This window comes from Hesperophylax consimilis, chromosome 11, assembly GCF_061612785.1.
Source record: "Hesperophylax consimilis isolate HC1 chromosome 11, BYU_Hcon_1.0, whole genome shotgun sequence".
In the NCBI taxonomy this organism is placed as follows: Eukaryota; Metazoa; Arthropoda; class Insecta; order Trichoptera; family Limnephilidae; genus Hesperophylax; species Hesperophylax consimilis.
Window position 1 is genome coordinate 1316302 of NC_142846.1, and position 27695 is coordinate 1343996.

Sequence of the window (27695 nt, forward strand, 5' to 3'; positions counted from 1 at the left end):
TCTTTAAAAATTATATAAAGTCATGGAAAGTGATGAAACAAAAATTTTACTAACTGGGTTAAGTAGGTTAGGTAAGGTTAAAAATTTTTTATCGTTTTTCATGACTTTATATAACTTTTTAAAAGTGTTCTGAATTGTCACTGTGTTGAGTTATCATGGAACCCTTTTACCATATCCCCCCCCTTGGCTCTTTACTAGTAAGCTGGAAGTCGCGGGTTCAAATCCCGACGTAGTAAATTTCGCACAAGTAAATTTTATTTGATCATCTTGTATTATTTCATAAATTACTTATTAAAAATAATATATAGTACATTTGCTGCACGTTCTATAGTGAAATATACTCTCAGTATCGCACTGGCGTAAGACCACCATTCAGAATTGAAACCTTGCTTGAAATGGCTTTGGCCGTGCTTGGTGACTAGATCTGAATGGCCAGGTACTTTCCATCTTCCTCTTTCCCATCTCCTTCCCCTCCCCACTACCTTCAGCCTCACAACATACCCCAACTCTAAATCTCCCGTAGTCACTGATTTTAAACAAATAATACCAAAAGCATTATGTATATATTTTTCTAATTATCTTCATTCGTAATGTAATTACTGTTAATTGTTAAAAATACTATTTTGTAAAATACAATGTATTGTTATAATGAGGAGATCTATACTTGGTCTCTCAGTCAAGAAAACTCCACATGTTTAAACCAACCTAAATCAAAATAAATAATGAACTTTTTTGTCGATGGAATGGTTATCAAATGAGAAAATAAAATATTTTTTTTATAACTTGAATTGAATAGTAAAAAAATGAAAAATTAAATGTCTTCAATTTTTACATCTATGAATTCAGTTCTAATAAGACACATTGTACTAATTAAAATTACACTGTACAAATAAAATCACGCCTATTAAACTCTATCATCAACTCAATAATAACACAGTGTTTATCTTAAGCTGGTGGAAATAACGTTGGTACACAGTGTACATGTACCTCCGAATAACTGAGCCGCGAGTTGACCGCCGAATTACTCCGAATGAAAAGGAGCACCTGAAAAAACAATTATTTTTCACGTGGGTGACTCGGTAAGCAACAGTTTTTATTATCGCGGATATTTCCAATTTTACCGTAAGCCACGTTTTATTTTCAATTTTAAATCAACACAATCACAAAAGGATAACAAATTATTAAAAGCAATAATTACTCGCCGGAATTTTTATTTATTTATTTATTACCTACTTGTAAATTATTTAACATTATAAATGATAACAATATGCAGACATATATAAATAATTTTTTCGTTATTATTCTACTACTCCATAAGTTGAGCTCCAGGAGTTCGTGTTTATGGGAGGAGTATTTACCTTTAGTTCTAATGATTTTTTAAACAATAATCAAAAACTTTTGATTTAAATAAAAAACATAATATTAACATAGGTACACAAACTAGAAGAGTGTGTTTTTAAATATAGTTAAAATAATATATCTTTTTACAGATTAAGTAAGCGTGAGGAAATTAAGGGTACAATTTATCAGGTAAACAATTTTTTTTTTTTTTTTTTTTTTTTTATTATTTTAATATACATCATATGGGTTACATTAATACATACATATTTTGCAAAATATAATATTAAGGTTCATATATGGTCATGTATACCTTATCAGAAAAGAGGAGCTCTTGTGCCTGATAAGGGAGCCACGATTCTTACTTAGATTCATAATTCATAATGAGATATAATAATAATAATATAATAATATATATATTATAATAATAATATATATATATATTTTTATTTTTGTTTAATATAAGTTTTTTTGGAAAAAAAGTTTGATTTTATTTATTTGTTCTTGTTGGTTCGTAATACAGCGCAATTCGGAAGGGAGATTATTGTAGTTTTTTATGGCTTGGTAAATATAATGGTTTTGCATTTGAGTTGTTTTAAAGATTGGCGTAATAAATTGATTTCCATTTCTCATGAGTTTATAAAATTCTTGATATTCTGTGTTATTTTTTTCTTTACACATTTTTATAATGGAAGTTTGCTTAAATATATCATCAATATTTGGTACTGGAAACAATTTTAAAAGCAATTTTGTTGGGAAAGTAGAGTTTTTTTTAAGTATTACTTTTATAATAATTTTTTGCGAGACTTTTACTGAGTTTAGGTTGTTTTTATAAGATCCTCCCCAACCTATGATTCCGTAAATAAGCAGGGAGTGGACAAGAGCATAATATACATTTTTTAGTATTTTCACATTTAAAATATTTCTTAACCTAACAAATATATATATACATTTCCTTATTCTCTTTACTAACTCCCTAATATGGCTTTTCCATTTCAGATTTTCATCGATGATCACACCAAGATATTTGATTTCAGAAGAAGAGTTGATTACAGTACACATAGGATTAAGTAGTTGACAGTTGATATTGTCACAATTTTCATCATGGATTATGATATTTACTTCGTGTTTAGGTATTTTTTGTAGTGAAAATAATACATATGTTGTTTTTTTAGCATTAAGTGTGAGTAGGTTATTATCAAACCATGATTTTAAGATATTAATACATTCATTTGCAAGTTTGTTAACTAGTTCCCATGTTTGACCTTTTATTAATAGAACAGTATCATCAGCATAAGAGATTAATTCATCTTTGATTTTCTGTTGGAAAATGTCATTTACATACATTAAAAATAGTAATGGTCCGAGGACCGTGCCTTGAGGAATGCCAAATGTACTTGTTAGTGGTGTACTAAAAGTTTGGTTTAATTTTACAATTTGAGGTCTCTCTGTTAAGTAGCTTTCTATCCATTTAAGGGCTAAGTGGTCAATGCCATTTTGTTTTAATTTTAATATAAGTTTTTCATGGGAAATGCTGTCAAATGCTTTCTTTAAGTCAATAAAAATTCCTATACATTTATTTGATTTGTCCAGGGTACTCTGAATACTAGATGAAATTTTTGCAATGGCATCTTGGGTACTTTTTCCCTCTGTGAAACCGAATTGATTTTCATTTATAATTTTGTTTTTATTTAAGAATGCAGTTAGTCTTTTTTTAGCAATTTTTTCAAAAATTTTCGATATATTAGATAAGAGTGAAATGGGTCTATAATTAGAAATGTCCTCCGGGCTACCGGACTTAAATATTGGAGAGATTATGGTTTTCTTATACGTGCTCGGGAAAACTCCTGTCTTAAAGCTATTGTTTATAATATGAGAGATTGGTGTAGAAACATAATTTTTAATGATTTTTAGTGTTTTTACGGTGAGACCGTCAAATCCCGGAGCAGAACCACCTCGCATTTTTGATATAATTTGTACAATTTCAGACGGATTGGTTGGTTCGAAGAGTTCAAGTTTAGTTTCTATATTCGGAATATTTTCAATATACATATTATTTATTTTTTTCACGGTAATTTTTTCTGCTAGACTCTTTCCTATATTTGCAAAGAAATCATTAAAAGCGTTTGCTCCTTTTTTAGGTTCTTCAATACAGTTAATTATGTTATTGTTTTGTATTACACTCTTAATAGTATTACTTTTGGTTTTTTGTTTATTTTCCATGATTTCATTGATTATATTCCAAACTTTCTTACTGTCATTTTCAGAATCATCAAGTTTGTTTTTATAATAAATTTCTTTCGTGTTTTTTATGAGCGTGGTTAATTTATTTTTGTATTCTCTAAAATGAACATTTAATTTAATGTCTAGTGGTTTTTTTTTGTTTCTTTATAAAGCCATTCTTTGTGTCTTATGGACACAACAAGCCCATGTGTTATCCACGGTTTGATTTTACGAAATTTTGCTGTATTTCCTTTTGGAATAATTTGTTTTGAATCATTTATAAAGTTTGTTAATCTATTTTCAAATATTTTACAGCACTCGTTGACGTTTTCACTTCGGAGAATATCTAACCATAATTCCGATGACAATTTATTTTTCAAAGATTCGATATTAACAATAGATATTTCTTTCTTATTATTAGCAGTTTGTCCGCAATGTTGGTTTATCGCCTGAGGTATTATTGAATTGTAATGTAGCAAAGTCATGTAATGGTCGGTAATTGAGGTTTTTATAATTCCCGAGTTTAAATTATTTATATCCTTGATATTTGTGAAAATGTGATCAATGCATGATGGACGTTGCCCATTGACGTTTCTGGTGTAAGAGTTAATACACGACACATAATTCAATTCCGCCATCATATTTAAGTAATTATCTTTATCGTTCGATGTATAATCGTGCGATATATTTAAATTAATGTCACCTAAAACTATTGTATTCGCGTTTCTGTAGTTTAATAACACATGTCTTAATTCTTCTATAAACAAACCTACAGTAGACGAGTGCGTTCTGTATAGAGAGATAATATCAATTTTTTTGTTATAACACTTCATTTGTACGTGTAAGCAGTTTGTTCCATTCACATTAATTTCTTCCTCGCACAATATGTCACAATTATTTTGTAGGAACATAACGATTCCACTGTTTTTGTTAATTCGGTTTGTAGTAGATACACAGGTATATCCCGGTATATAGTACGCCACTTCGCCACTTGAATGTGTTTCCGTTAACACAATGCAAGCGGGCTTCCTGAGATCATTATTTACTGTTGTCAAAAATTCATCCATGTTTCGTTCCAAACTTCTTATATTCATGTGTAGAATTAAAGGACTGAGATTGAGATCGTTTTGGTGGGTACGATATTCTTGATAGCTGCTATATGTTTTTTCGTCAATATTATTTTTTTCGTCTAGTGCGTTATATAAAAATTCTGTCATTTTTCTTCGAAGTCTATTCTGTCTCTTGCTACTTTCAGCATTTTATTTTTGTACGGACATAAGTTACTGAAAGCTGTGTGGTCTGTTTTATTTTTCTCGCCATATTTCTTATTTTGCGATGTGCAATTTGCACAAACCGGTGTTTTTTCTCTTTCAGGGCATTTAGCAAAAGTATGATCACCCGTGCAATGCGGGCACACCGATGGATTCATTCGATTTAGGCATCTGGCGGCTGTGTGCATGAATTTGCAGCAGTGGTAGCACTGGGTTAAAGGATCACAATCCACTATGTTAACCCTTTGGTACTGGATATTTATCTTTTCTAAGGATAGCAATTTTTTTCGTGTTGTACCGCTGGTTTCCACGATATAGTTCGAGAATTTGTTTTGTTCTTCATCTTCTTGATCCCGAGTACCACGTTGGTATTTCTTAGAATGTTTGTATTTTATTTCAGTAATCAAATTTATTTTATTTTCTTCGTTTTTCGTTACAATGTCTTGAATCCCTTCGTTTTGTGTGAGTATCCCATTTACTATTTCCTCTTCCGTCAAGTTCGATTTGAGTCCTTTCAAAATTAATTTGGGTTTTTTCTTTTTTATTTCATTTATTTCTAAGTTATAATTGAGTTTTTTAATTTCCTCCGTAAGAGTGTTGGTATATTCTTTTTTTGGGCAGGATATGATTACTTGCTCTTTATTTGTTTTTCTTAATCCATTTATTCCAATTTTAAGTTGGTCTAGTTTGATGTCTTTCTGTATCTTATCATATATTTCTGCAGCTTTTGTTGTTTTTTTAGTTGATGATATTATTATTGAGAACCTCTCTTCTTTTGAAATTTCTTTTTTATTTGCTGTTAGAACTTGCGCGTAAGATGGTATTTTATTGTTTTTTTCTACGACTTTTTCAATTTTCTTCGTAAGTTCTTCGTAATTTTCGATAATTTTGTTTTGTAGTTTGATTATTTCATTTTGGTGTTTAATTTTTTCAGTTTTCCAAAGCTCTTCTAATATATAAACATTTTGTTCTAGGTTCGTTTTTGCTTTCGAATCTTTCACTGTTGTAATTTTTTGTATTTCAGTTTTTATATTAACAATGGCCGTGTCCATAATGTGTTAAATCGCTGCGCTCGGCGCAAATCGCTCGGCGCTCGGCAGCGCTTGCAATTTTTGCGACAATACTTTACTTCGCTGCGCGCGACCGTTCACGTTGATTATAGAACTAATACTGATTAATAGATTAGTTAGTTAATTATTAATTAGAAAAATAGTTTTTTAAAGACAATTAAATTAATATATATATATTTTTTTACAGATTGAGTAAGGGTAAGAAAATGAGGGGTACAATGTATCATTATCCAATTTTAGGGATTTAATTAACTTTTTGAATTGTTCATAATTCACAGTTTCGGTTACACTAATTTTATTTTTGGAAAATCATATATATTACCATCTCACACCTAAATATGAATAGTGGTGCTGAGCCGTGGTCGTTCTAAGCATAGGAATGGCTATCAAGCCATTAGTTTTGAATCTATTGCTTATGCTATCTGAGGGGTGAATTTTATAAATAAAATATTCTTTATAAATTTGATATAAGGCGATTCTCTTATTCAATTCTGTGATAGATGGTACATTAAATTCCCGAAATATCTCTAAAGTAGGGGAGTCATATGGTTTCCTAAGGATGATTTTTATAATTATTCTTTGAATTGTAATTATGGGATGTAAAGAAACCTTAAAAGCCCCTCCCCACCCAATAATCCCGTACTGCAATATGGACTGAATTAATGCATAATAGACAATTTTGATAGTTTTCTTATTAAAAATATTTCGTATATTATAGAAAATATAGATAAGTTTTCTTATTCTTTCAACAGTGAGATTAATATGGTCTTTCCATTTAACATTTTTATCTATTAAGATACCAAGATATTTTATGTTAGATTTATGATTTAGTTTCGCGCAGTCCGTATTACATGTACCGTCATTTACACAATTTTTAGAATGAATTGTTATGTTAATTAGGTTATTTGGCACATCTTCTTGTAGAGTGAAAGGAATACAATATGTTTTTTCTGTATTGAGTGATAATAAATTGCCATCGAACCAATTTTTTATAACCTTCATATCTTGATTGGCTGCATTGGTAATTTCGTTCAATTAAATATTCATACAAATTGAAAATATATCCTGAGTAGAAATAAATTCCGCCGATGGGAATTGAACCCGCACCTTCTGATGTCCGGTCAGGTGCTCTGGACCACTGAGCTACGTCGGCATATTCCCAACCCGCCAAATAATTCAATATGTACAAGTACTTCAATCGACAATTACTGCTTATCGTCGGCATTTATTTATACTCGGGAGATATTTTCAATTTGTATTTATATTTATGGCGAGTAATTATTGCTTATAATAATTTGCTATCCTTTGTGCTATGAATAGAAATCTTGTTTTATAAACATTCGTTTATCATTAAAAAATAACACAATCACAATTTAACTCACCTTTAAATAATAAGTGATTAAAAGCGATGAAAAAAAAAACGTAACCTATTCAACCTAGTTTTTGTTTCATCACTTTTAATGACTACCTACATCACTTTGTAAAGGTGTGTTAAATTGTCATTTTGATGAGTTATCCGGTCAGCTTTCATTTCAACGCGTTTTTAAAGTGAAAAATTGGGACGAGTTGAAAAATCTAAGATTTCATAAAATGCAATGTTACATGTTAAATTTTAAATGACTACCGCAGACTCACCGCAATTTGACGGTTTTTGTCAATATAATTATGATACCATTTTTCTGCATGGGTTCTATATAATTTTAAATTCAAATTTTACTTTTGATTATAATTCCATTGAATTATCAAATGTTTCTAAAATCCCATACAGGCGTATAATATAAAAAATATAAAACAACCTTTCCGTCTCTCGTAAATATACTTCCCAAATACGCAAACTCATCCACTGGCTTAAAGTATTCATAGTGTACAACAATATTGCACACTGTTTTCGTGCTCTCTCTTTCAAAAACCAAGATTTTAGAGGACTTATACATATAATAGTATATCTCAGTGTCCTTACATTGCAAAAGTTCCAATCCAAAAGGCAGCATACAGTGCATACTGCAGATAATGTGTACCATATCGTGCTTGTTTATTAAATTATAGATAGAGCTTGCATATATGTAGTTGGTGGAGTTTTTTTTTTTTTTTTTTTTTTTATTTCCTTTATTTTTTCCCAATTTAAATATTTCACAATACAAGTTTTTTAATAATATGAAAGGGAACCCACTAAGGCGCAGCCTGTGCGTGGGTAATATAATTTAATACATTAGATTTTTGTACCTAAAAATATATAACAGTAAAAATAAAATAAAAAACAGTAAGCATAATAAAGAAAAACGGTAGGATTATAATTAAAGTTATTCTAAAAGATTGTGCAAGAGGAGCATATTAAAAATAAATCAAAGTAAAAATAAAGATTGTAAGATAATATTTATGAATTAAAAGAACACAAAATAAAATAATAATAACTATACAGAAACAAAATAGAAAAAATTAAATGAATAATGCTTCAACATTTGCATTGTACAGCCACAACTTTAATTCTTTTTGGTATTGCTGTTGATTAAAGTTTACCTGCCCCTATGGGATTTTCATGACACGATGCTTTAGTTAGCACTAGTTACAGTGCACATTACATCCGCAGTGCGAGGCCGGGGATCTATAGCAACCCACATAGACAATACAATAACACGGGCACATTAACGGCCAGGAACGCAGCCAACTTCTAGAGATAAAGAGCCAAATAGCCGAACAAACATACCGAACTTCGGAACGTATCTTTTACGAACAGATGAAAACTTTCACCTTACCAGGGGGAAGTAACAATACAGGGGTATTAAAGAGGCGCTTCATATAATATTATACGAGTTAACAACTAGTTGTGTCTAATTAATGTGAGTGTAATATACTGGTGTATTGTATAATAGTTTTCATAGAATGGAAAATATTTGAGATCGGGAGTATTCAATTAATGCTTTGGTTCGTCAAAGATTACGACTACTTTACTATCGTATGATAATTACAATGAATGTCTAGCAGGACATACTTCCGTTCTATCAGAGACTATGAGTTATTCTAATGAGGGAAACAACTGGAAGTAAGCTCTCTACCTAGGGATCGGCTAGCATTGGCTGTAGTCGTAACCACTCGGTACGACCATTCGGGTATGACCGACATGCCATCTCTGTCATCTGTAGAAAATCTTAAAACTTCAATAACTGTATAGCAATAACAGATTTAAATGCTCTACTAACACAAAGGATACAATATTCACTCATTGGTGGTTTTGAAATGTACCAATTAATAGGTATGGTGAAAGGACTCTTAACAATGCTGTATTTATTTATTTTTATTTATTTATTGGATGATTTTTATAGGGCCGCTTTTGCGAAATATCACCTCAGGGACGCTGTACAGTTAATGCAGATATTACAAAAAAAAATAATATAAATATTACAAATTGAAATTAAGTTAAATAAAATGAAGTACAGAAACAGGTGACACGGAGATGGAGAGTCTGCTGCAAGAATCCTAGGTGGTGAGGAAACTGGACCGGCTGCTGCAGCGAGAGAGTCCACCGCGTCCACCAACAGTGCCAGCACGAGGTTCGTCATCCTTCCAGGTATGTGTCTGCTGCTAATAGAGCGCTGACACAATGTCCTCTCATGGATTCCAGACCTTGGCAGCACCGCTGTGACATTCGACGAAGGTAGAGGATGGAGACTCTGCAGCAAGAATCCCAGGTGGTGAGGAAACTGGACCAGCTACTGCAGCGAAAGAGTGCACCGCGCCACCAACAGTGCCAGCACGAGGTTCGTCATCCGTCCAGGTATGTGTCTGCTGCTAATTAAGCGCTGACACAGTATCCTCACATAGATAACAAACCTTGTGACGCTCGGAAAGTCCATCTCCTTGTACACTTGTTTCTTGTTTCTTGTACCCACAATATTAAATAAACAATCAATTATACAATACCCATTTATTCTACACTCTCATCAATTTAATCACCTTTCAGACAAAACATAATATATCTTATCTCATCTTATTATAATTCTCTAACTTCTCCATCCTCTTCTTGCGATCCAAACTAGGTATACATCATGTTTATTATTTTTATTATAATAATGTATAGATTCTATGTCCGTAAACTGTAAAATTCACCCGCCATAACACAGGGTCATCCCTAGCATGGAGGGTGAAATATCACAAAAAAACCACATGTACTCTCTAAATTATGTATCAATAAAACAATAAAATAGTTAAAAATAATACAATTTTTACAGCTTAAGTCAAAAACTGAAACTTATATGGAACCTTAAGCTGTACGACGAAAATCGGTTCCAAAATAGATCGAGTTTTTTTTTTCATCCCGAATCCACATGAAAAGATAACCATGTAAAAACTGAACTAAAAAAGCTAAGCTTAATATGACCATTATCTTCTTCTGTTCGCTGCTGTTTTGTGTTTGGTTTGCGGTGTCCGGGCATTGTTCATACTGTTCAGTGTTCAGTGTCTATGTGTCCCGTCCACCAACCGAGGTTAGTGTGAGAGAGTTCTAGCACTCAATAAATTGGTAAAGTTAGAACACTAACCGTAACATGATCAAGATTATTTAATCTCTACTCCTTCTTGGAACGGATCTAACGGCTTACAGGGATCACGAAACTTTTCTGAAAATACACCCGGATTTTTTAAATTAGAATCATTGGACTCAGATGACTTACATTTAACCAGTGATTCCTGACAATATTTGAAGTCAAAAATCTTTAAAAAATTGAAGATTTTTGACTTTTTTAATGTTTTTTTTTTTCAAAATATAAAATATTATATTTTTACAATGTCGTCACTGGTCCCTCGGCCGAGGGACCGCTCAATCCCTTACCACGAAATACGGGAAAGGAACAAAGCAGCCGTTTGCGGTTGCTCCGTTCCGGTTCGCGGATATTTTGTCTTACGTAGCATTACATCGACCTTAGCTGATCAAGTCTTACTAAATAATAACAGGATTCACCGGTTAAAGTAAGTCAAGTACGTTCCTTGACATCCTGAATACCTATTTTAAATATCTTTTGTATTTATGTTTGATAACTGTTTCGCTTTCCGAAAGTATTAATAACGTGGTAGGTTAGTAATTCATTTAGAATTCTAATTATCCTTTCAACGGATAAATTAACTACACCCAATCATTAACAAAAATACTAATTTTGGTTTTCTGCGCATGAAATTTTTCACGTTCAATTAACTCAAATTTACTTTGAATTATATAAGTGTAATATTCAAAATTGAAACCGTTTGTTTCCTCAATGTTACAGTTGTAATATCCCGTGGTTTTTATGTAATCTAACATGTGTTTTTATTATTTAAGTTGCTTCTTCTTTTGAATAATGATTAATGATTAGTTATGGTTCAAATATTGTTACAATATACTGTCAAATTACCCATCTGGACATCTAATACTCATTTTTTCTTTAATTTTGAAATATTTTGTGTTTGTATGTAGAATTACTTTATGTTTGTGATACTCTTATGTTTGTTTCACTCAAATGTAAATTGTTAACCTCGGTACAGGCTTAGTCCTAGTGAGGTTGATTTTATGTGAAAAAAAGTGTTTAATGTATAGTGATATGCAATACATAAATAAATAATCATCACTTTAAAACCAAACTGTTGAGTGGTGAGCTCTGGCGTTAAGAAACTGAGGTTTTTAATGTCTAAATTTTATGTGCCAACGCTACTATTTTACAATAATATTATCTAGAATCTGGCTTAGAAATTTGGTTTGAATTTGGCTGTATTGTGTTTATTTTGTTTTTTCGTCGCAGATTTTCTGCTATGTAGTCTGAAGTTGTTTTCAACTCCATTTCTATTTTGTCTTTCAGAATGTTTATTCGAACTAACTATAAAGTTCATGTGATAGCACGTGCGAGTGACAAGTGTCGCGTTTCGAGTATTTAGCAATGGCGCCCGCGCACGTGACCCCACTCGTATCATGTACCCCAGATTCCGAGCCACTGCCTCGCTGTGCCCAACAGAAGTAACTGCCAAATAATAATTACTCTCGGTTCGGGATTATTAAAGAACTTAATGAAGAAGTTAAAGTGAAGAAGAGCAGTGGTTTGGGGCGGTCAACTGAACTAAACACTAAGCATCTTTGGCTTCACATTAATTATGATTATCCACAGTCTAAAACAGAGATTCCCAACCTTCAGTCCATGTAATCTACAAAAAAATATACTAAGAATTAAAGAACTTAAATTTTTTATTTTTTTAATGCAAATTTTTCATTTGACAATTTATTTGCATTATTCCCTTTTGAAAGAAGTCAAAATCACAGAACTCGTTTTTGTATAGGTATAAGGTATGTGTATGGCAACTATCGAGTCCGTATACATGCTACTTTATTTATTTATGTTTTAAATTATAAAATAATAGCAGACCGATGGTCCTCGTACGCAGCGCGTGACACTACAGCTCTTCACTCATTCACCTACATATTACGGCAAGCGATCGATGACGAACGCGTGGTACTATTTCCAGCCTAAACGTTAATAGTGGCCATAATTTGAAATTTTATTATCTCACAATGTTCAATAATACTTAGAAAATTTTCAACTGTGAAAAAAAAACAGTAAGATGATTTTGCCCTCTGTTTTAATTGAGAGATATTTAATTCAAGGACAAATATTAATGGTTCCGAGGAGCAACACGGAAATGTACCAAAATACGTTTACATAATATGTATATTAAACATATCTGGGTCCGGAATTATATAATAATATCCCAGCAGAATTAAATGTTAAAAGTTGCAAAATGTTCCACATTGGTCCATCAATAAATAAATGTTTTATTGGTTTGGGTACAGGGGAGTCTGAAAAAATCATTTTGTCACCCAAAATTATAAATAGTTACCTATTAATGAAGCACTTAGAAGGTAATATCCCAGCAGAATTAAATGTTAAAAGTTGCAAAATGTTCCACATTGGTCCATCAATAAATAAATGCTTTATTGGTTTGGGTACAGGGGAGTCTGAAAAAATCATTTTGTCACCCAAAATTATAAATAGTTACCTATTAATGAAGCACTTAGAAGGTAGTCTTAATAAAAAGTGTTTTAATTTACATAATGCAGTTTATTAGCATTTTCACAACCATTAAGTTCCTTAGAACAGGCAATCTGCCTAGCTTGGAACAAATATCTATCTGATAAGACATTATAACACCTGCACACATTTTAATAAATAATAAACATATAATATGTACGATATTGATAAATTGTAGCTATGGACTTAAAAATTAGAAAAATTGATGGATAATTATCACAGTCATTAGGGTTGGAATGTACTTAAGCTGGAAAAACTTATGAAATTGCACGAATCGTGTAAATAATCAAAACAATATTCAGAAATCAATGTTCCATTTGGCATTCGATACTTTATTCAGATGTAGCTGCGTCCTTAAAGATTTCTTCAATAATTTTCTACCAATTTTCAGGTCGTATATATACTTTTTACTATGATATTATTGGGTAATTGTCAGTAAAGAAATGCAATAAAAAATTTAATAATAAATAAAATAAAATAATCGAGGTTGATTTCAAAACAGACGCGGCTAACAAGAATGCAATTCTGCTGAGTATCTTTGGCTCCTTGTGTTGATTTTGGCATGTTGAAAATAATATACCATGGTCTAAGGCGGACCATAGTTGAGAAGCACTGGTCCACAGTTTAACTTGTAGGAACTTTGCATATTTTGAGCTGACCTCAAATTCCAGCCGCCTTTGTAGTTAGTTTTGAAGGAAGACTAGTTATTCAGTAAATATCAACAGATTATGTATCTTTTTCTATTGATCTTCTAAGCGAGAGAAAGACGGACTTAGCAAGTCAAAGTCAATTATTAAATTACTTGCTTTATTTATTTATTTACACACTAGATGTTTGCGTAGAGACGAACAAAAAAATTGAAATTAAAAATGACATGCTCGCGAGTTGTAATTGACAGTTAATAAAAGTTTAATGAAAAAGTGCAGGTACTTTTAAAATCAATTACATCATGCTAAAAAAAGAATGAATTAGTTTTGTGTATTAGTAAAGAATCTAAACATAGTAGTTTTTCGTAGTGGTTATAAGTTGTGATCGCGCGAGTAATTATAGGAATGGGTGGCAGGCACTCCTCATTGCTGCATTTAAACCTTAAAAAGTACGTATGTTTTGTAAAGTTATCATATATTTTGTAGTTTTATTGAATGACAACAAAGATGTAAGAAGAGGTATCTATTAATTTATATTTGTTTCAGTGTAACTTTCGTGCGCATTGTAGGTACCTTATACGAGAATTAAACGTTTCAAAAAATATACACATAATAATAAGACACATTCCTGGAATATGAATAACCTAACAATGTTTGAAAATCTCCTAATAATACCACATTAAGCGGAAAATGTTGCTTGCTTCGTGATGAAGGACTTGAAAGCCAGCCAAGGAATTGAAATCACAAATTCTAGGTGTGTCAGGATGTTAACTCAGCCACTGACCGGTCACAGATTTGGCACATGGCACCATTTAATGATTCTAATGCTTGCTAGAGTCGGAGACAAGGCAAAAAATGCCGATTATAAATTAGGATACAATTTCGTTATGAGAATTGTGTTCAGCTTCTGTTTTTACAGAAAAACGACTGAAATATTTTGTAGATTGCGGGAAAAACCATATTTATATTTATACGAATAGTGTATTGCGGGAGAAAGCATATATTTATACAAATAGTGTAAATTTTATATTTTTATTTAAATAGCAAAAAGTACATCGTGATTACATGACTCTTTTAATTATAAAATTAAGAAAAATCTGTCTACATTATTGTTTTGTTTATTCATTGGAGACATTTGCATTATGATTCATTTTAATTCTGAAAATTTTAAATCGCATTTTAAGGAATCTGTGATTTTAGCAATCTAATAGAAATATGCCAATGGATAAAAATAAATTACACACGCAATGTCTGTTTGTCAAGAGAGAGGTGTATGAAGATCCAGCCTGTTTGCTAACTGCACTTATGGAAATGATCCGGAGGGTTTTTTATTATTTTTTAATTGTATACTATATATATTCTCTTAAACTCTTTCCCCTTTTTTATTTTAAATTATATACTTTTTTATTGTTATTTTTGTTTTTCTTCTATATTTCATACATGATTTATTATTTTAATGCCGAAAAAATCTCACGGAGAGTATTTGAAAACTATACCCTTCCTCACCTTTCCAATGAAAAATACAAGGAGCCCCCCTTATGGCGCTGGGGGGTGTGGGCTAGGAAGAAGTGTGTGTCACATGTCAGGACGATGATAGATGATGATGAGGAGCTTTTCTGATCTCCCTCCCCCTCCTCCTCCCCCATCCTCCTCCCCATTCCTGGACCGAGATCGCGCACAAATAATTGGTCATTACGCCTGGCGACACCCCTCTTCAGTATAACTCGTAATTTCGCTTTTTACGCACTTCTTTTCCACAGCGTCTCAGAAAAGAAGTATTATTTTGATGAAACGTCAATTATTTTTGTTTATTGCCTGAAATGTCAATTATAATAATTGATTTATGACGCTTAGATATTGGTGGGACGTAAAAATCGTGTCCAATTATTCAACAGCGAAAACAAATGCTACTTTTATAATTTCATTTAAACCTTCTCCGCTCTACGGAACATATTTTAATTTAATGTCAACCTATTAATTCTAAAGGTCAACCTATTTTAACTGCATTGTTTAAAATATAGAATAAAAATGTACTTACTTTTAGGACGGGTTGTTTCGGAGAATTTGAACAATTCATCAAATTTCAACGTTCATTTTCAAGTTCTGTTTTTATTTAAGTTCTGTCAAGCAACTAGCCTGCAAGGATATAGTAACAGAACTTGAATAGGACTTTCACAGAACCCGAAAATGAACGTTGAAATTTGGTGAATTGTTCAAATTCTCCGAAACAACACGCACTTAAACATTTAATCCCGTGCACATTCGTATTAGATAACCATCAAAAATCACATTATCTGAATTAACTGTGAAGATTAACACTTAAAACTTTTAACGAAAGAAATACACATTTCAAATACAGAAATAAAATAATTTTCTGGAAAAAATATATTACATTATAGGTAGGCATAGAGTAAAGAATAACACAAGAAGTGCCTTACGGGCGTGTTTTGTGTTCCAAATATAATCCATACAGTACTTCACCATGATTACGAAATTCAAAAGTGATGGTGATATACAATTCGAGGAAAGTTATAGAGAGACAGAACGAGTGAAAAATAGTCTAGAACTAAAAGGTAATAAGTCAGAAACACATTTGTTTTCATTTAACGTTTTACTCGTTTTACGTTAAATTGAAGGACTAATTGTACCTAAGCATTTAAACAAATATGAACAAAGAACACTGGACTACATGATACCTACTTGCTTAAATATGTTACCGGCTGAAATAAAAAAAAAGTACAAATGTAAAAACAAATATTATGTTGAAAAATTGGCTCGCTGAAAGAAATAGTTTGTATTAGAGTCTAATACAAACTATAGGTAGATACTATCACTGTTGTGTATATGTTTTTTATATTTTTAAAACAAATTGTTATTTTTTATTGTTATCACTGTTGTCATTAAGTGAAATAAGTTTTTATCTTTTTTTAATATTTTTTATGTGAAAAGTTGCCATCGACAAACTACTGAAAATTAGTTTATTGGAACTTTTCTGTTTTTTTGTATTTTATTTTATTATTTACTGTAATATATATTTTTGTCTTGCTTTCTTTAAATAAAAAAAAATTCAATTTCATACGGAAACATTTTAAATTTTCAATTTTTATTGGAACAACTTTTCTTTAACATTTTTTAATCATTTACCCATTTGCTTCAATTTATCACTGAAAAGAAAGATAATACCAACAAATCAAAACGAAACATGAAACAGAACAAGACACAGAAAATAAAAAGAAAACGGTTTCAACTGGGAATCGAAACACGGATATTTGTCTTACCAGGACAACGTATAATATGAAGATTCCAATGGTCCAGTGGATAAAGACGTTGTCCCGGTAACACAGATATCCTGGCTTCGATTTCCAGTTATATTATTACCGTTATATTTTTATTTTTAGTATCTTATTCTGTTTAATTTGTTTTCGTATAGATTTTTTAGCATTATCTACTTCTTCAGTGATACTTCCAGTTTTCTTATTTTTGTTCAGTTGCTTGTATGAACGACGCTGAAATTCAAAACGAATCTAAATTCATTGAACCAAGGTTATAATCACTCATAGACAGACCGAAAACCGAAATTAGTAAGTAATGATGATAGATGCTTTCTGGAATATACAGGAAGCAAAGGCAAATCCTAGTTCGTATTTATTTTTCAATCGCCATGGGAACACGCGTTGTGCTTTATTAACTAGCCCAGCGTAAATACTTCATGCCAGTATCAAACGATCTATTTATTTTATTCATTTGTCAGGAACAATTCAGTAGCTAGGGACGCTGTATCCGTTTTCGGATTCACCATTCCAGACCCGTTCTGACGTCATTATACTTTCCAAGCAGGTTCGCCGAGCAAAAGAAAACATCGTGTTCTGTTTAGACGGAGTTTTTCCTTTCCCAATTACACCAACTATTGGGCAATTCAGCGAACAGGGCTGGCCAAACTAGCTACCTAACCAGTAACCATCGAGCGCCGAATGTCGAAACGTTTCGGGATTTCAGGAACTTTCAGAAATGCCTTTCAGTTTGTTCGCAATAGCGGTTTTATGGCGAAAGTTGTTGTGCTTGGATCGAAAACCATTTGGTTACTAATGCATTCATTTACCTACGCTTTTGCACACATTTTATGTATTATAGTATTATTTTTTGCGTTAATAGTCAAATCAATTGTAATTAATTATATCAATTGTTACGTTAATGATTATATCAATTGTTATTAATTATATCCATTGTTATTAATAATATCAATTGTAATTAATTATATAAATTGTTATTAATTTATATCAATTGTTATTAATTATATCAATTTTTATTAATTATATCAATTGTTATTAATTATATCAATTTTTATTAATTACATCAATTGTTATTAATTATATCAATTGTTATTAATTATATCAATTGTAATTAATTATATAAATTGTTATTAATTTAAATCATTTTTTTTAATTATATCAATTGTTTTTAATTATATCAATTGTTTTTAATTATATCAATTGTTTTTAACTATATCAATTTTTATTAATCATATCAATTGAGACGCAAACACGGTTTAAAAATATATTTATTGCAATATTGACGTAATTGAAATTAAACTGAAAAATGTCTCCCTCAGAAGAAAGGTAGTGAATATAGTCACTCTCCCCAAAAGCATGATTATGGGTAGATTGGTCCTAACTCTTGGAAAAAATAAAAAAACCTGTGCTGCCTAGCTCTGGTGATTTTTCGGCGACGTAAAGCTATGTACGTTCCAGAACATATAATATGCAAAAAATTCACTAATTACCTATCCTCATTTTTTTATTTCTTAATGAAAGCTCATTTCCAAACTTACATTTTCGGTTTGTATTCAGATAGGCCAGTTTTTATTGCCACGATTTACAATGAATATGAAGGTCGAAACAACTGTCAAGCAATGATGAACTAAAATCCATTTTTAATTATCAAAAATGACCGTTTAATTTAAATAACTGTTTTTTTATAGTAAATTTTAATATTTAAAATAATTATAAATTTGTCAATTTTCTAATGTCCGCGAAAACGTCCGTGACTTCACAAGAAGCTTCCTTTTTGTATCAATAGGGTCAACTCGGTACGAAACTGAGACGGACTCATAGTATAGTTGTTACATTTCCTATTATATTACGGTGAGATATATGATTTAAGCAGTTTTCGAAATAAATAGCACCACGCTTTGTATTTGCATCTAAAAAATTACCGTACAGTTATAATGTATTTTAAAAAGACATCGACCGTAAAACCTAACATGAATGCGAAAGATTTGTCAAAGTTTGCGATTGTTTGAAATGAGGGTTTTGTAGGAATCTGGGGATCAGTATGTGCATAAGTGATAGATGTATGAATCTATCCCTCCCACTTCTGTGTAAGGTTCTGAGAGTCCTGCTGGAGAGGTCATAAGGTCTCCCTCAATCAGTTCCCAATCCGGCCTGCCACGCAGTTGGTGGGCAGACGCATCTGTCGCCGAGACCCGGACAAACCTCACCTCATGAACCCTGGCACCCCCGCTAAGTCACCAAACGGAGCAAACCACTTGGGGTGACCTATGACACAGGTATTAGTTATCAAATAAATGGTTCCAGGAGCGGCGGTACCTATAATAGCATCCCAAATTGAAATTTATTTAAAGCAAACTGCCATAATCATAAATGCTACTTAATGCCAAATAACCTGACATTACTTAAATTGTACTTGTTCTTCAGTGCCAAATGGAAATGTGTGCAATGGATCGGACAATTCCTCAGTGCCTAGTGCCTAGTACCCAGGGCCGAACATTAGCACACTCCAGTCCCTGCATCCCGCAGCCCTTCAGCGGACAGTTTGCTCCGGGGAAGATTGATGAGGAGAGATGTTTTTACTGGGAATATTTCCTCTGTCCTGATTTATGGCAACTTTAAACGTGCGAACACGAACTTGTACTTGAGAAACTCGCACTCCTAGGAATTTCCTTTTAAAATCCGGCTCGTCAAGCTTTTGTCTTTTTAAGAACCACAGAAAATCATCCACTTTTCTCTACCGATCTTCAACTTCGGTAGCGTAGATATATATGAATTTATTGATAACTTTGCTTTTGAATCGGGAAAATTCGCAAATTTGACACTTTCCAATAATACACAAAATACCATAATATCATTAATATTCATGTATGAGCTCACTCACAGATGGCATTAGATTAGTCTATTAGGCTACCCATAGATGGCGTTAGCTGTCGAGAATAATGGAATATTAATTAAGGTTATAATTAAGTAAGGAGGATATGCTGAAATAAGTCAAACCATGATGCGTATAGTGTAATCTGTCAGCCACATTAAAGGGAATTAATTGAATATTTTATAACCTATATTGCTTTGTGTTGCCGAAAGTTTCAAATAAATAAAGACTTTTATACTTTTTTGAAATTTTTTAGTTAAGTAAATTTAGTTGCAAGCGTCAGTTGAAATTTAATTATGGCAGTCACAGATAATTTAATTTGTGAACTTCCCGAGAGGCTAGATGCGTGTAATTGAAAATTAAGTGTTTCAAGCGCAAGCGATTCAGATAAATTTTTAATACACTTTCTCACTGCATAGACCTTTTAAATCGCATCTCAAACAAATCCAGCTAGGGCGAAATTTCAATGTCACCAGTGCACAAAATGCACAAAATGTTAACAAATCATCAAAAATGCACGTGAGATTCACAAAAACTATCAGTACTTTATACACATTTACAGTCGGTAATAAACTCATGTTTAAATTGTTGGGTATGGTCTTTTTTATTAAAATTTTTTAGTGTAAAACGAAATAAACACAGAACATTTCCACATAATGTTAGTTGTTTTTCACTCCGAATCCGTAATAGACAAACTGGATGTAAAACCAGCATTGGAGTGCAGCGTTATTTAAATGTCTGCAGCAAGAGCCTGTGGTCTGCGGTCTGCGGTCTGCGTTCTGTCGACTCCCATAATGAGTCCTCGGGAAACCCCACTGCTTACAAATTGCTGCAAGAATACTTTTTTGCGTTTTTTATGCGTTTATCTGCAAAGTGTTTATTTCGCAATTGAACTTTTTTTTTTTTAAAGAAATTCAAACATTTCCAGGTTACGAATAACCTGACAATATTTGAATATCTCCTACTACCATCACAGTAAGCTGAAAATGTTGCTTGTGTTGTAATGGAGGACTTAACCAGCCGAGGAATTGAACACACTGGCTTGGGTGGGACCCAAACGCGATTTCAACTCGGCCACCGACCGGTACCTAAGGACTCGATAATTCACAAGCATGATTTAATCAATATTCAGTTTAATTTAAAAGATTTCAATATTTTGTTTTATTTCGTTTTTAACAGAAATAAAAGACCCTTCACAAAGCCTCCCTAAATATGTCATATGCCCTGAGAAAAATATTTCCCGCACGCGTATTGCGTTGAAACACGCACGGGTTTGTTTAATTTCTAAACTTGTGTTTAATTCAATGCGCTCATCCTCCAATCGTGCACGGGTTTATAATTACCATGCGTATTGATTGAGCGCTTTGCATTTTTGTTATTTGTTTTTGGGGTGTTATGCCGAGTTGCGCTAACTCCTTCTTTATCCAACGTTGCGGACAGCATTGCAGTGTCCATCATACTATTATTAATAACACATCTGCCCTGATGATGGACACTGCAATGCTGTCCGAAACGTTGGCTAAAGAAGGAGTTAGCGCAACACGGCAAAACACCCCAAAACAAATAATAAAAATACTTTTGGCCGTGAAAATCTCAAATCATATTTGAGCGCTTTGCAGTTTGCGTTGCAAACCGGCGCACAATTGGAGGACGCGCACTTTCAACTAAACACGAGTTTAGAAAAAGAATTAGCGTAAATTTTTGACCACCTGTATTTTCTTTTATAAGTTTATAAATATTTAGCTTATTATTTAATGTACGTTGGAAACATTGCGAAATTTCAAGGTCTTTGGCATTTCTGGGCAAACATATTTAACACTGCATATAGTTGTACGTAATATATTTCTCCACTTTTTTTCATATTCTCTATGATTTTGACACCACTAAAACATATTTTCATATCATCAAATATCTCCTATTCTTCTGAAACAGTTCTTCGTCACATAATATTATTGAATTTAAACGTTTAAACACTATAAAAACTAATATTAAAAGAACCATTTAGCCCCGAACATTGAAAAAAAGATATTTGAAATCTCAAAAAATATCCTGTTATAGTATGCACATCTCCCTCTTTTCCCTTTTCCATCTACGGACTGATCGAACCCCCCCCCCTTTCCCCAAGACGCGGCTCTCAGGGGAGGGATGAAACCGGCCACGCGGAGACCTGGAACCTTTTTAGGGATATTACTGATATCCATTTTTTTTTTAAATATTTAGGAAGACTGGTACGAAAATAGCATCAGGTAGTATTCGTAATGGTTTGAACAATATACATAGGAACAAGGAAATATGCAGCTCATCAAACTTCAGCCCTGTAAAATTACTTTTATTTTCAAGTATTTTACAAACATCATCGGTGCTTCAACCCTTAGGGGGTCTTGGCCGTTTTCAGGAAATACCTCATTTCCTGCCCGTCTTCTGCAGTTTCAATCACCTTTGAGAGATGCCAAGTTTAGGCATCACTTTTGCTCTGCAGTTTTACCAGAGAGAAGACTGCTTTATGGTATTACAAATTCATTAATAGAAAAATAATATCGATAGTATGGCGGTAATAAAAAGGATTTCTGTTTAATCTACCTTCACCACAAGCAAGCACACAAGATGATCTCTCAGGGAGCAATAATGTGCGAAAACACAAAATTGTTTTTAAACTAAGTTCTGTGAATAGCAGACCTAATGTAACTAGCTCGTGCAAAATCTGGGGGATTAAAAAGGTACTATCTAACTCGGCAACCATCTTGACAGAATTGATCAGATGCGGAACACACAAACAAATTTACAGATAGACGAAACGCATTGCGCTCGAGTTCAAACAGGACTTCGCCACGCTCAGTCAATGATACCGATTAGTGGATGGATTGATAAACGCGTTGAATTACATTTCAGCTATCGTAGGTTCAATCCTTCTGCTAGATAAGTCATCCTTCATAACACAAGCAACATTTACACATAGTATAAAAAATAGTGAATGGTAGCAGGAGTTTTTCAAATAATATTGTGGGATTATTTGTAATCCGAAAATGTTTGACTATCTTTTAAAAAAATATATTATCCGATTCCCACAGTTTTAAAGCCAGGGTCAGATTTTCCGATCTCCTTCATTGGTTCCAGTGTAAATATGGATTGTTCCTTCGGGACCCAGTTCCCGGAATCGATAAACACTATAAAAAAGAGCATTTTACCCCGGCACAATATTCCTCCAAGGGTCCTCCACACGAGCCTATTCCAACGGAAGTAGTTTACGAGAACACTCCTGGAGATATTGTTCACTTTTCTCAAATACATAAAAGCAAAAATGTTGATGTATTCATTTAACGAGTATATCTATCTGTCTATCCTTTTTATTTGAATTTTGTAAATACATTTACCTATATTCTACAGCTTAGACATAACATGAGTTACCTATATTCTTCAATTTAGACATAATACGAGGTACTTTTATTCTACAATTTAGACATAATACGAGGTACTTTTATTCTACAATTTAGACATAACACGGGGTAACTATATTCTAAAATTTAGACATAACACGGGGTAACTATATTCTACAATTTAAATATAACACAAGGTACCTGTATTCTACAGTTTAGATATAACTCGAGTTACCTATGTTCTTCAGTTTAGACATAACACGAGTTACCTATTTTCTACAGCTTAGACCTAACCTTAGTTACCCATGTTCTATAGTTAAGATATACCCTAGTTACGTAAATTCTACAGTTTACACATAATACGACTTACCATAACCGAAAAGGGGTTCGTAAGAAGAAGATTTTGAACTTTAAAGCATGTTTTACAGGCCCGATACTTTATTTTTTTCTGGACTTATAAAACAAACGCTAAATTATTAAAAAAGCCAAGGTGTTTTTAAAAGTGGGACTTAATTAAAGCATCTAAAAGATTTCTAAGCGATCAACTTTTCAAAGTAACTTATTTCCTAGTGCTTTGCCTTTAGCTATGTACCATTACCAATGCACTATACTGTAAAGTGTAATTTGTGTAAATTTATTATTATTGATTTTAATACATGTAAGTTACTGCTATGCGCTATAGGTAAAAATAAAACTGTATTTAGTACCCTTTACCTTGTTTCCTTGCAATTCAGTTGCATTGTTTATTCAACACTGCAGCAAAATTTTACTGTTAAAAAAATGATACTTGTGTTATTTATTATCATCACTTCGACTAGTATCCTTTTAATTTGTTTTCACTACATTGTACTTATTAAATTTTCTCTATATAATATTATGATAATAATTGTTGTGTTCCCACAAACAGTTCTCCAACTCGTCGTGGAAGGAATTTTAAGGAATAAGTTCTTTATATGAAATCAGTGATTTATTCAATATTTCGAGTATTACAAGAGCGACTTCGATGGTCTACCTATCTAGGAGCTGGCTAAATGAGATCGGCAAACACCATGTTTTTTTTGAAGCAGCCTAACTGGCCCAAGCGACTACTGACTACTAGCTGCCATCTTACGGACTTCCAAGCAAGCTCTTTGCACTGCCCTCTATGAGTGCATCTGTAAAGCTCTTAGCTAACTCACTTTCCAACTGATACTTACTTAATATAAGATACTGCCGAAATTCTTGGGACCGCTGTGTCCTCCTTGAGAGTCTCAATGAGCATAACTTATGATGGCAGAATAACACTTTATCAAAAATACTACCTTAGTGTAGGTTGTCCCAGTGGGGTGTTCACAAAACACAACTACTACCTTATGTACTTGCAGTTACTGATTATTAACATTTGCTTTATACTGTCTATGTAAACTGTAATCATCTGTAAAATGTGTGTACAAGAACGGAAAATATTATAATCCAATTTGTCTATTTATTTCAGGTGTCCGTAATGTCCAGAATGATTCCGTCCCCCGACTGGTTTATTGGCATTGACAGTTTTGACCTGTGCGTCAATGGAAACTGGCTCGATAGCATAACCATCGAGGTAAACATTTAAGAAAATATATTGTTAATAATCTTTAAGTTTTTTTCTGAGCTGCAGCCTGCTAGGTGCAGATTACCATTATATTACTCAACCGCTTATATAGGAAGACACCAGAAAAATAAGAATAACTTAAAGACTAGTAAGTCTACTAAGAAACATTGCATATTCCTTTTCAAAGAACCAACTTTACTTACTCCCAACCTCTTAGTAGCAAGACTTTCGTCTAAACTTCATCAAATTTATCGAATATTAGTACTCACGTAGCACAGTGGCTTCGTTCACCTGACCAGCAATCAGAAGGTGCGGGTACAATTCCCGTCAGGGACATTAATTTTTCTCGGAAATTTTTTTCAATTTATATTTTTCTTTCACTGTTATTTGCAGGTGGACCCCATCGACGCGGGCACGGATAACGGCTTCACGTTCACGGCTCCCAACTGGCCCACGCAGCCTCAAGGGGTAGCATTCCGCCTGACCGCGCGCTACCCCGCGCACCCCGCCGGCAGCTTCTACTACCCGCACGTCAAGCGCCTGCCGCCCATCGCCACCTTCCAGTTCATAAAGGTGAGCAGTATCACAATTTCTTTCTGCTATCTTTTATTTAAGCTGATTAATTTTAACAGTGTGAAAGATCTACAGTCTTTCATGCCTAGGATGAACCAACCATGTACGAAGAATTAGTTAATTGTGAATTTAAGTAAGTCTAATGTCATGGTGTTTGGGTGAAGAGACAGTGCGGAAATATTGTGCAATCGAAGGATTTTAAGATACGGCGCAGTTCTCAATATGTTTAAATGTGGAAGAATTTTGGTTAGCTTTGAGACGAAAACTCTTAGATGAATCTTTAGAGCTTCATAAGAAAAAAATAATCCATTGTACAGGGTACTACAAAAACTTATTCCAACTTTTGACAGAACCGTCAATAATACTTAAAGATTGCATAGACAATGTTGGAATCGAAAGCCACATCTTTGGAAAGCATTTACCGGTAGAAGGTTTGGGGTGGGTGGGGGTATTTAGGACTCTACAATGATTAGCGATGTTTTAGAGATGTATAAAAAAACAAGGATTAAATATTTCATATTAAGGTTTTACTCGTTAAGTTATACCAAAAATAAAATGAGAAATCGTTTTACGACAGCAGCACTGGCATCAATATCGATATCCAGTCGTTCCAGTATGAGTCTGTCTATCATTGAGGGGAAAAGTCTGTTGAAGTCTGTTGAAAAAAGTCTGAACATGTTCAAAGCGCATTACTATTTGCTGTCCATTTGCGTGATGTGCTGTCGGTACATAAACGCCCAACCCCTTAGAGCATCACCAGCATGGAAAATAACATTTGTAGAATTTCTGGTGAGAAGTGATTTCAGTAAAATGTCGAATCCAGAATTCGAGGCAGCATGTGAGGGCAGTTCGTAGGGAAAGAAAAACTCAATAATTCACAGATTCATAGCAGGAATTTCATCTGCCGTCAAATGGATCGGATGCGAGGGATGACAAAAGGAGTAAGTTGCTCTGTTGAATTATGGCTTTATTCAACGGGTAAGCCTGTGTACGTGTTCGGCGTGTGTAGGCCCTAGCTGCCGTACGAGAGATGAAGTATAAAGTTGTGTCGGTCGTGGTACAAAATGTTGGTTAAGAGGTTTTGGAGTTGTTTGTCACCTTGGTAAATGTTATGCATGGTAATTAAAATACTCATCTAGAGATAAATTACTATAATTCGGAATCGCATTTGGACGATCACACATAACAACAATAAAAGCTGAAGAGTGGCGTTCATAATAACCACGGCAAACTCGTCGTCTTCTCAATATGATTCAGTCACAAACATTGGTCAGGATATCGACTTGTTGGTACTTCTTACAGCTCTCTCTCTCCTCCCAGAAAGTTGGTAAAGATAAATCACATAACGCGTTGTATTTTAACAAATGTTTAAAACATGTTGAAACAATTGTTAATTCATGCCAAACGTTGCTGCGATACAACTGGTGCTCCGTCTAGTCAAGCCAAATATAAAACCGACAAACTCATGCTCTTCGTATTACGTCCCGCGTTTTAGCTTTCAATATCTGCACTAGCGAATACCATATTAAGCCTAAATTCATTTAACCCTGCCGTATCCATAACGTAATGAAAGTCTACCACGCTCTGTAAATCGCCCGTATCTTCTTAAATACATTCAATATCAAATCAATACTTCAGGTATTCCTAAAACACATGTTGTTATCTATTTATTTATATTATACGCCCATATGGGCTTTTACAAACATGAACATAATAATTCAGTGAAACAGTTATCAAAAGTAATATTCTCTTTTAAAATTACATAGAACCCATGCCGTAGAAAGTATTATGCTATTTTTTTTTGCAATCTTTAAAAATATTAAAGAAATTGCAACGGTTCTGTATAAAACAAAATACATTGTTTTTATAAAAATCAACACATTACGGTGTCAGATGCAACACCATATTTGGATTTTCTTTGGGATAAAACATTATCTTATTTCAACTTTGTAACCTTGTTTCATCATGACATCACTTTTTAGAGATTGGTCACAGAGAGATGCTACACAAAAACATTTAAATTTATTTATTTTCCCTACTAAACTTACCTAAGTTGACACGAAATTAATTGAAAATCAAAAGATGTACCGATTTAAGGAATGATTTAAATATACCTAACTCCAAAATCCCAATATTCGGGAAAATAAGAAAACTATTTAAAGACTTAAATATCATTAACATCATAACCTTAGAACTAATAATTTAAAAAATACATTTAATGTTCTACATAGAAATTGTCATAACGAACATAATAAGAAAATCAAAATGAATCTAAGGTCACAAACCTATTATTAGGGAAGTGTGAGAAAACTGTAGGCCTATAACTGTATACCATTAGTATATTATTTTGAAATTAAAGGTGATTTTGAAGAAGCAATAACTTATAGGAATTAATAATAAAAAATTAAAGTAGATGATTTTCCA

The 27695-nt window shown here is 32.9% G+C and overlaps 1 protein-coding gene across 1 annotated transcript in view; it reads left to right on the forward strand.

Moving 5' to 3' along the window:
- Positions 1-27695, forward strand: part of LOC149419610 (spondin-2-like) — a 572700-nt gene that overhangs the window by 507043 nt on the left and 37962 nt on the right. The window contains exons 3-4 of the mRNA XM_089637182.1: positions 24603-24707; positions 25092-25271. Coding sequence (XP_089493308.1) covers positions 24603-24707; positions 25092-25271 — 285 coding nt within the window. The remainder of the gene's footprint in view (positions 1-24602; positions 24708-25091; positions 25272-27695) is intronic.